Source organism: Motacilla alba, chromosome 6, assembly GCF_015832195.1.
Source record: "Motacilla alba alba isolate MOTALB_02 chromosome 6, Motacilla_alba_V1.0_pri, whole genome shotgun sequence".
Classification (NCBI taxonomy): domain Eukaryota; kingdom Metazoa; phylum Chordata; class Aves; order Passeriformes; family Motacillidae; genus Motacilla; species Motacilla alba.
In genome coordinates this window covers 21,608,767-21,620,259 of record NC_052021.1, presented here as the reverse complement: position 1 = coordinate 21,620,259, position 11,493 = coordinate 21,608,767, and the positions used below count along the sequence as shown (strand labels likewise).

Here is an 11,493-nt window from a genome sequence, read left to right as displayed (position 1 = left end):
CCATCACTCTTCCCCCTGAGGTGTGACTGTCACTTTTCAGTCAGCTTGGACAGGTCTCTGGCTCCATCAGCACTGTGCAACTGCTGTGCCTGGAGGGAATGAGGCACGAGGTGCAGTGGCACCTGTTGGGATAGGATGGAGGAACACACATCTGAATCACAGACTTCTCATTTAGGCCATGGACTTTGAGTTCCCTACCTGCAAGGAAGGTTGATTGAACTCTGTCATCAAGACACAACTGGAGACTGTTAGAGGAGGAATCAGAAATTCCACCTGCAGCCTGTTGAATGAAGAGATCTAACACAGAGAGCACAAATAAGATCAGAGAAGTAAATTAATATATTCACAAGGAATTTATGTTCAAAGAACAGTAATCATCCTAACCAAAGAAAAGGTGGGCAAAGAAAGAACATGTGATCACTCTGTTTTTAACTGTTCCCTCCCTGTTTTCTACCTGTTTCACAGTCATGCCAGGAACAATGTGAAAATCTCCATTCCCAGCTTCTCTGGATACCTCCACTGCCCCAGACAGACACATACACTCACTAATCATTAGTTTTTACCAAGGGCTGAGAATATTTTTTTGCCCTCTTTGTCTGGGAAAAATAGGATTAATCTTTAAAGAGAAGATGCATTTTAGTAGCCTTTTTTAATCAGAACTGTATTGATTCACCATCTGACAAGCTGTCCCTAAATATCCTACTTGTATGTCTGTTTTTCCTTCATCTGCTACTTTTAACTATGGAGATATTTTACCTCATCATGACAATGAAAGGCAGAAGAAGGAAGAGCTGGGAACCCTCACAGGAATGGAGGATGAGGGTTGGCTACATCCTTTGTCCTTTTATAAGCTTTTTTTCCTTTCCCCCAAAGATGAGAGAGTTCTTTGGTGTCCTTTGTTTTTAGTTTCTGAGCATGTTATGTTATGTGATGCTGCTCCTATCCTGCTCGGCAAAAACTGCACTCAACTGTTTGGGGTCCCTTGTGCCAGGCACACCTACTAAGAATGGCTTTGCCTAAGGAGATTTAATTTCAAACAAAGACAAATGGAATAAAGGAAAACTGTGACACATATTCCCTTTTCAAACTAGGAAACTGATTCAGCCAAATCAGTTCTTGAATCAGTTTCTCTCAAACGTTGGTCATAGCTGTTGGCTGAGAAAGAAAAACACTCCAGAAAAGAAGGTATATCAAGTATGAAAAAAAGAACTTGCTTCTTCTGGTATGTACACCTAGAATTGCAGATAATATTGCAGGAGGGTTAGAAGCACCTTTAATTAGCACCTTTAATTATCCTTTTTCCCAGCACCTCACCTAAGAGATTTAGACTCTGCAATGCTGGTAAAGTGACAGAATTCAAGCATGGCGCCAAGAAGATTCCCTGAACATGGGGCTTTGCACCCCTAAAACAAAAAAGATTGGTCTGTGGAATGGAGCACAAAAGCCAGCTGATCAGAATGACTGGAAAAAGTTGTGGTTTAACTTTTCTCTGGTATTTTGTACCTCTTTGCATTTGGCCTGTAATTAAATGCTGAAACCTGTGCAAAAACCACAAACCAAAACAGACAAAAACACAAATGGCAAAAAGCAAACAAACTCAAAAAGCTTAAAGTTGTTAAAGCAATTAATTTTTGATGCAGAAGGCTTTTCATAGGCCTGTAGAAACAAAACCCACCTTTCACTGAACAGTCCAGCTATTTGTTTATGTGGGAAATGAAGATGGCCTCTCACATTGCAGCCGTGTTGCTGGGAAGAAAGAGCTAAGTTTGGCTGAGTGAAAGGCAGAAGAGCAATTCAGTTCTCATTTCTGCTGAAGGCAGAGCCTGGGAATGGGGAGATTTATCTTAAAGAGGGCTGGGAGATTGCACTTGCTTTGTTTCCAGACTGTTGAATATAAAACTATTCTGATAATATGTATACAACTTCCTTCTAGTCCTTTTTCTTGTTGTGGTAGAAGCAGCTATATCCCAAGCAAAAACAATGTTTCATCCTGTCAGATTTGGGTGGAAAGGGGAGGGGAGGATAAAACATGAAAACAATTAAAATGTTTATTTTTAATAGTGTCTGGCAGTAGTCAGAGGTTCTAAAACTATAAATAAACAAAGGTCATAGTTAACGATGAGAAACATATGCCATACACATGTTTTTTAAAATTTAGATAAAGAAAATAGATAATGAGTAGTATTACGTGGATGGCTCTTCACCAGAGACTCATCAAAACTGCCATTGCAACATAGGATCAGAAGAATGTAAAACTCGGGTGTCAGCTCCTTGAGTTACTTCTGTTCTGATGGGTTTAATATCATCTCCCCCATTTTTTTTTTATTTGGGGACAGGACTTGTGGTGCCTGGAGAAGATGTGTATCTGGTGGGGCCAGGTCTTTGCACCAACTGGCAGCTGTTTTTAAAACAAGCGCAGGATCTAAAAATCCACTTGTGTGCAGAAAGTGGGAAGTTATGTTCAGCGACAAACGAATATCAAAGCTCTGGCTGAGAGGACAGCCCTGAGTTCCTGGTGTTTGGTAGAAGATGAGGGCAACTTGAGTCCCAGCCCAGCCCAGGTGGCTAATCCAGCCATGGTGTGTGGTCAGCGCCCGGCTCTGCTGCAGGATTGAGTGCAGGAATACGGCTCCAATTATCAGAGCTATTTATGTGCACTTGCTTTTGGCAGTCCTGCTTTGGAATGCTGCTTGTAAAAGGTTTCATACTTTTCTCTTAAGCTTCTTAAAGGGCCATTATGCATTCACAAACATCCATATCCATCTGGTAAGGAATGTCTCCCAACTCAATTAACACCACATACACACCAATCGCTGCCATTCTGGAGTGTGATTCAGTATTCCAATTGTGCTTCCATATCAAGAGAGGAGGTTAGGAAAGGCTGGGAAAACAGTACAAATTACAAGAAAAGCATAAAGAATAATAGTTTTAAAAGGATTTTAAAAATAATTCTTTTCACAATAGGCTTTTTGGACATTGGCATTTCTGAGTTTTAAGGAAGCCGCTACATTCTCTGCTTTCAGACCTGATACCATAAGATTCAGAAGTAGGTGGGGCCCTTTAAAAGCACTAATATATTCTTGAATAATTTCTGCTATGCTTAAGAGCAAGTAAACTTTGCAAATACATATAATTTTTATTTTGCATTCCTGTAATTCTACTGCTTTAAAATGTTTTCTTTATTGACATTTGCTGCTGTTGCTGCATATGGTACTTTAGTTACATAGCACTTCAATTTAACACTGAAGGTTTTTCTTTCCAAAAATACCAAGACAGATGATATAAATGGGCCTGACGTCTTACAAACATGATGAGCACTAAGAATGCATAGGAAGTATAAAAACAAAGTCCAGAATTACTGGAAAAACCAAAGACATTAGAAACAGAGGGAAGAAGGCATCTACCTGACAGAAGAGAAGATCAGTTTCTAAAACACTTTTAAGTTGGAGGAAGACATGAGCTCTCCAAAGGATCTTTAAGGATACATAATAGTAAATGACACAAAAATTTCAAGTGGTTGAAGTGGGAAATGAAATTAAAGTGGGAATAAGGGGACAGAAAATAATAGATGCAACTTTCTGCTTGTAAGACAACAAGGACAGAAATTTGTTTTTACAGAAGGAATTCAGGAAAAAGATGGAAGTGTGAACTGCAGGATTATTGATATTAGAAGAATATTACACAGCTGTTAGTGATAATTGAATTTGTTGGCTCTTCATGTTAGTATTTCTACCAATGGACTTTCTATCTTGGCCACAAAATATGACTTCTCTTAAATCCTTCACTTAAATTAGTTCAAGCCACTGTATAGTTTATTTTTTAAATCAGTGTTCATGTAAGAAAAAAGTTCTCATTTAGTATTTGGATTTTTTTTCCCTGTAAAGACAGGGAATTGGCCATTTAAATACAAGTTAATAACTAACTAGAATCACTAGCTATTCATGGAACCTTCTCTATCAGGCTACTGTTGGCACTCCGACTGGATTCCATATGAGTGAGTGATAGGGATGAAATGTAGGAGGCAAAGCAATATTTGTCTGTTTTAAGCATCTATTGTATAATGAGATTCTTACTTTAATCATTGTCTTTCAGATTATAAATCACTATTTTCCTTTTTTGCTACAAGGAAATAAACTCCTGAGCAATGAAATATGGGTTAGGTTATTATGTCTTTTTAATTCACTGCCCGAATGATAGCACATAACCCGTCAGCTTGCTGGAAATCCTCGCCATTAAGTTGATTAATAAGGGAAATAATAAAGCAATAACTACTTTGATTTCGCACCATCCATATATTGTCACAAGATGGGAGAGTCATGCAGAAAAATGCATTGATGAACTGGTTTTACCTTGTTGGAGCATCATCAAGATTGCTGGGGGGCTGCCACACCTGACTTATAAAGGAAAGAGCAGGGTTTGTTCTGCCTGGGGAAGAGGAGGCAAAGGGAGGATCTTAATGCTGTCTTCAATTATCTCATGGGTAGCTGGAGAGCAGATGGGAAAGATAAACTTTTTTTTCAGAGGTCCACAGCAAAAGAAGAAGAGGGAATAGATACAATCTGCAGCAAGGGAAATTATTCTAAGAACAAGGAAAAAACAGTCCTTTGCTGCAAGGATGGCCAAACTAAAGGGAAACCCTCTTCAGTGCAGTGACTCAAAATACCACTGGACAAGCCCTGGGCAACCAAATGTACTTTTGAAGCTGTTTTAATTTGGAACTTGGACCAGGTGATGTCCAGAGCTTCTGTCAGACAGAAATCATCCTGGCATTATACAACCCTAAACTCCATTAATGACTACTATAAAGTGTATTTAAAGTCCATTAATGAAGTTACAGAATCATACAGTCATAGAAGGGTTATGGTTGGAAGGGACTTTAAAGATCATTCAGTTCTAACCCCTCTGTCATGGGCACAAGTACATGTTGCTTTTGCTGCTCATATCTGACCCTTGCCATCTTCTGACTTTAGAACATCCACTCACCATTTTGTCTCATCTGCAATGAAGAGAGTGACTAATCTGACACCTCTAGAAGCACAGAGGAGGGTATTAAGAGATCTTTATAACTCAGGAAGGTGTGGAAAAGACTCATTTGACCTTTTTGATGCAGGGAGATGACAGAGAGAAAAAATATTTTTCTATGATAGGAAAGTAAAACTTGAACTATCTCTCTACCTGAAAAAGTCTGTTTTCAGGGTGCTACATTTTTCTTTTTTCTCTCCTTTTTTCCCTGATGCAAGGCATGCTGGTAAATCAGTCAGCATTCTCATGTGTCTAAGGAATGAAAAACACTGAGAAGCACTGGCATGTGTACATCAACATCCAAAAATATGTCCTCCCAGTGTATTTTGGAACAACGTGTGTGAGAAAGAGGGTGGTTCCTGAAAGCCCTGCATCCCTGCAGGAATGGATGCCTGGGTCTGTGGGACAGAAGGCAGCTGCCATCCCTTCTGCACTTTCTGCTCTGACTTCTGCAGGACAGCATCAATTTTCAGCATGGTTTTGCAGTCTGAACCTTGCCCCTTGTGAGACCTCAGAAGGTACAAAGTTAAAGAAAAAGCTGCTTCTCCTTTGGCTGACCATTCAAAAGTATTGTTATTCTGCTACTGCACAAGTAAATAAAACAGCATGAAGAGATGAAGGCTAGAACATTAAAATATATGTGCCATCAACAGGATTTCTGAACAATTTCAATATGTTCTCTGAAGCAGCAAAGGGACCTGGCAACAGCTGGAGCTGTCTTTGGTGGTCATCAGAAATTTACACTGACATATACACCCCTGTAGGTATGATATTTCTGGGGGAAGGGGACTTTGTATTATTTGGCAATAACCCTGAAGTATTTGTTGGAGGAAAACTTGGCTCAGTATTGAGAAATATCAAACACTTGAGTTTTTTTCCCTTCAAATATCATTTATTTCTCTGTTGATATTTTTGTGATAATTGTTCTACTCCCCATTGATAGCTTACTATTATTTGCTTGTGATTTCAGAGCAATAGTCTTAGTTTTGATCAAAATTTTACATTGGTGTTTGCTAATAGCAAATAAAGCCACGTTTTTTATAAGAGGTCTCTAACTTCAAGGACTTCCTTACTTCGATGAATAGTTCAATGCAACTTTTTGGAAACTTGGTGTCCTGTGAGGACTGAAGTGCTCAAACCCCTTTTGATTTCAGATATTATATATAATATGCTGAATATGTTATAATATATGCTGAAAAAATGTAAGCAGTAGGGAAGCAATGCAATGATATTTGAAGGTTTCTTACAGTACAATTTCTTCATATAAAACCAGTACAGAAGTGTTTGTGATTGTGCTGATGCAGAATAACAGATATGGGAGTCCTGTTTTGTCAGTTCTTTCTAACACAACCTTGTTCCTCCAGTATATGATTCCCAGCTCTAATTACTCCAGTCCTGAATGACTCAGTTTCCACATTTCCTTAAGAGATCACTCAGTCTATTAAATAACACCAGGATGGTTTTGCTGAGAGTCTGTTTCTGCACTCAGTTTTATCCAGTGATTGGTAGCAAACCTGAACAACTTTGCTTCTGTTGTTTTATTCTCTGTGTTTTGGTATCACCAGTGCCTTACATGAGCCTATTTATGGACCAGGACTATCTCACCTCTAATACTGATTAGTATTATTAGTTCATTGTGATTGAAGGTAAGAATTCTTGGGTCCTTTCTACATGAATGTTGTACTGCATATTTTTATCCATTCTTCTGTCTTTTCTCTATCACCTTTCAAATGATATCTGTTTATAGGATTCCAAGCATCCCAGTGGAAACACACTTTGGATTGTTTTTCTCTCAGTTACTTTACCTGTCTTTTTTCTACAACAAATAATTTCTTGGTTTGTTTTTTTAATCATTCTATTGCAAAGGCTCACAGACACTTGTGCTATGCTGATGTGATGAGTAGCATGAGGTACAGTCATGATGGAATAAAAGTGATGGAATACTGAGGTGATGGAGGGAATGGAGTAAATGATGCATTGTTTTACTACTATCAATAAAGAGTCAATGTTCAAGGAATTAGAAGGCTGATAGAATGCCAACTTCTGGATAAGAAATGAAACAAAAGCCACGACCAAAACCTGTTTGTGGTTATTAAGTTTCCATGGCTCTGTTCCAATACTAACATGCAATTTTGAAATCCTGACAAAATTCAAATTCACTTATTTACATTCTGCCTCCCCATATTTCCTATTATGGTATAACACATTCTTGTTCCTTAATTGCTGTGCAATGTCCTGTGATGCTGAGCAGGTGCTGCTGCTGTTTTGTGCTAGGGAACGTGATCTAAATGAAATGTAAACCTGTAGTTCAGTGAATCACCTGTATCTCTAACCTTTGATTCCTTTTTATATTGTTCATATTCATTGAGACTAATATTATTTTAGCATTTTATTCCTAAATTAATTTACATCCCCTTTTTAACACACATATAGCCACAGGATAAAATTTGTCTCAAGTACTGTAATAAGGTCCTGGTGTGTGGATATACAGATAGATGTACTAAAAAAGCTTCAAGCTTTTGATGCTTGGAAATAAGAATATAAAGAAAATAGGCACATTAAGTAATTTTCTTACTTCCCTGATATAAGAAAATGTGTCCCTCAGTTCTATGATTTAATCAAATAACTAAAGCAAGAATTTTACTGTAAATAAATGTTAAAATTAGAAATTTTTTTCATGTTTCAAGTGAATCTCTGGTCTTGTTTCTGTCAGCCACAAACTTCATGTAATCAGAACTTGGCATTTTAGGACTTCTCAAGTGTTTCTTAAGATCCTGTTTTGGCTTTGTGTGAAAAAGTAGACCAGCACATATCCCATTTTGATTTCTTACCAAACCAAGAGAGAAAACTCTAAGGAGAGATATCCTAAAGTGTGTCCTTTCAACATATGTGGGCAATAATTTTGGGCTAGATTTAGAAAGATTAAGGAGAAATTAAAGGGTATAAGTTCAAATATGAATTAGAAAAATTTCTCCGTTCTGTTTAACAGCACAGACACCTAAATTCTCCAAGTATCTTTGACTTCACAATAAACTCGTCATTCTCTCCCTGCACACACCACCCCCCAGCTAAGGAACTCATGACCTCTCCCATGCTATCTGCTGTGTCAGTGTCCAAAGGTGGTACCCAAGCAGTAGGCACACAGTTTGTCTACAACTGGCACTTTGGAACCCAAACACAGTGCAATGTTGGCTGCTTTTCATACCACAGCACCACAAGTTTCTTTCTTCCCTTCTTACAAGGATTGTAATGCTGTCCTAAGACATGGGAAATTTAGTTGTTTGCATATCATGGGTGGGTGGAAGTGGTATCTTTCAGAGCCTGTGAAAATGACTATCTACTGCCTGCATTAAATGTTCTGCTGTGCTGGCTGGTGACAACTGAAGCAGCATTGAGCTCTCTAGGCGCTCCAGTCCTTTTTTAGTTGACTGGGGAATTGTTTAGGCTGTGAGATCTCAGGGCAGGAACCATCATCTGTGCTTTTAAATCACCTAAAATTTTGACGTTCTTGATATTTGTTGATGCCAGTGAGGAAAAGTGAAGATGGCTGAACTTTTTGTCTTTATGTGAAATAAAGCAAGCAAAAAGATGCATTAGGAAGTGGCGGGGAGTTTCCTCTTATTGTTTGCCTCTAATGTTTTGAATAATTCCTTTTCTGCCTTTACTCTAGAATTTGATAGATGGCTTCAATGTGAATGCAAACCTTATTCTCTAATGAAACAGTATTTAAAAAAAAACCTTTCAGCATCAGCGAGGTAGGAAAAAACGTTAAAATTCTGGTAGCATATGTTTAAGGGCTGAGTATGACTGAAAAATTCCATTTCTTCTCAGCAAGGTTAACTCTGAACAAAATCTATGCTACCATCTTAATAAATGCGTATTGTTCACTTGCACTTTCAAAAACAGTGTAGATAAGACAGAATTTTTCAAAGCTAAAAGAGCATTTTCAAAATTAAATACATTGGGTTTCTTTATGATAAATAACATCATGCAACCATAGCAATGTTGAGTGGTCTCATGAAATACAATCCATTTTGCTGCCTGCCAGTAAGCCTTACACAACTTTGCTTTTAAAAATAAAAGAGCAGAGGTTGTAATATTTATGATTCTTTAAATCAACAACTGTGCAGAAAAAGATTGTTCCTGAAAAATTTCCTATTACCCTTGAATTTCACAAGGCCACTACCCCTTCTATCACTTATTAATACCATAGTGCCTGAAGGCTCCAATTAGGTATTAGAACAGTGATAACAGGCAGTGTAAATGTGCAAGACAAATCTTCCCTAAGGGACTATAATAAAATATTGTTTTATAAAACCCAAGTAATTTCTTAAAATAGCTTTATAGCTATGGCAGACTATTACTAACTTTGGCCTAGATCCTGCAGTGAAGATGTGCGTTGTGAGTCTCCATCCAGTAAGTGAAGGCAAGGAACCTGCTCTTTTAGTAAAAGGCCATTAAAAATGGAAGTCGCTGTTACAACGCAGAATTTTTTTGTTGACTTCCAGCAAAAAAATCCCCAACAGGGTAGGTTGCAGTTAATGCTGAAAATCTACCCTAGAAGTTACTAGTCAGATCACAAAATACTACTGGGAGTGCTTCAAAGCCACCGAGTGCCATAAATGACAGAGAAATACGAGTAGAAAAGAAACGTGCTCATTGACCTGGATGATGAAGTGTCTTTGACTACTGATCAAACCTTTGCTTTAGGTCATGTTCACAACATTATCTGAGGTGTCTGAAGTCAGCTAACCGTACGGACCCTTCCCGGTGGCAGTGGCTGGACTATCCCGTCTCTTGGTCTACACTGACCCTTGCCTGAAGGGTCAGTGGGAAAGGAGTCCTGAAGCTCCTTTCCCACAGCCATAGGTGCGAAGAGCAAAGGAGCGGTAGCAAAGGTGGCTATTTTCAAAACTAGATTCCCGACCCACACAATTTTCCCAGATCCCGATTTCCTGCCCCGTGCCCGGGCTGGCCGCCCCTCTTCGGTCTGCGGCGCGTCCTTGGCGCATCTGTCCGGTTTCCCCCAGGGCGCGGACCCCCGCCGGGGGCTGGCACGCCGCGGGGCACCGAGCGCAGGTAGCGGCGCTCCGGGCGCTCCGGGGCCGCGGCCGCCGGCCCGGGGGGGGCGCGCCCGGTGGGCGGCGGCGGGAGGGGGGGCCCGCTGAGCGCCGCGGGGTCCGCCCAGCGCCGCGGCTGCACGGGCTGCGGCAGGAAAGGAGCGGCGGCTCCTCGGAGAAGGAGAAGGAGGAGGAGGAAGGGGGGGTCCCTCGGAGCGGAGCCGGCCGCAGCGAGAGAGGCGGGGCGGGGTGGGCGCAGGAGGCGTGGAGGGGCCCGCGGAGCGGCGCGGACGGGCGCGTGCCATGCGCGGCGCGGCAGCCGGCGGCTCCCGCTCGCTGGCTCAGCATGCGCGGGCTGTGCCCCCGCCTCTGCCTGCTGGCCGCCGCGCTGGGGCTCTGCGGGGGCAGCAGGAACTGCCCCGACCTCATCGTGGACCGCTGCCTCTGCGCCGCCGAGCGCGCCAAGGGGCCCGGCCGCCCGGCCCTCCGCATCAAAGTGGTCTGCACCGGCGGGGACTTGGTGGAAACTTTGCAGCCCGCCGTGCTGCCCAACCGCACCGTGTCCCTGTGAGTACGGCCCGCGGGCGGCGCGCACCTGGCGCGGGCGGGCGGGGGGAGCCCCGGGGAGAGGGGCGCGGGGCACACGCGGGGCTGCGGGGGACCCCGCGCCCGCCGCTCCGGAGCCCGCAGAACCGCTCCGTGCCCGCTGCAGCCCTGACCCTGCTCTTAAAAACTCTGTGAGAGTTTCGGGGTGCTCGTTTATTTATTTATTATTTATTCGTGGTCAGTTGGGAAACTCCTGCTGGCGTTCGGGTCCAAGTGGGGGAGCCGGGCTCTCCCTGGTGTAAATTGCACGCTGCTGCGGGCGGCGGTTTGGGAAATGTCAGTGGTAGCAGAACTGATGGAGCTCTCTGGTGTACCTCTCCGGCAGCGGCGGGACGGGCTCACATGTCCGGGCAATAAATGAATGGTCCCGGTAATGCTGAACTGCCTCCTGGAGTGCTGTGTCATTAACTGGTTTTCCCTTTCTGTTTCGTCTTCTCTAAATAAAGTTTGGAATTTGATGTCTCCTTTTTAAAGATGAGTTTCTGTACAACCATATGAAACTCTCAAATCTTCCAATATCTTTCAGAGTTGTCTGGTAATTTAAAATGACTCGGGATATGGTGTTTGCTTTTTTTTTTTTTTTTTTTTTAGCTAGGAATTAGATTATGATACTTTGTTGCCTGTTGCACATAGCTAAACTGGAATAAATAGTGTGTTGTAAGTCAGGTAGTAGAACTTTCTGTGATTGTATCCTCAAGTAAAGCTGAAAGTAATGTCCCTGTAATGCACTCAAGCAGTAATAGCTCTGTGACATTTACCCTTTAGATCATACACATATCAACAGATCTTTTACTGTTGAATTTAG

The 11,493-nt window shown here is 41.6% G+C and overlaps 1 protein-coding gene across 1 annotated transcript in view; it reads left to right on the top strand.

Moving 5' to 3' along the window:
- Positions 1-10,229: 10,229 nt before the first annotated feature.
- Positions 10,230-11,493, top strand: part of ADGRA1 (adhesion G protein-coupled receptor A1) — a 259,550-nt gene continuing 258,286 nt past the window's right edge. Inside the window, exon 1 of the mRNA XM_038141334.1 lies at positions 10,230-10,649. Within this exon, the coding sequence (XP_037997262.1) occupies positions 10,429-10,649 (221 nt within the window). The 5' untranslated portion in view covers positions 10,230-10,428. The remainder of the gene's footprint in view (positions 10,650-11,493) is intronic.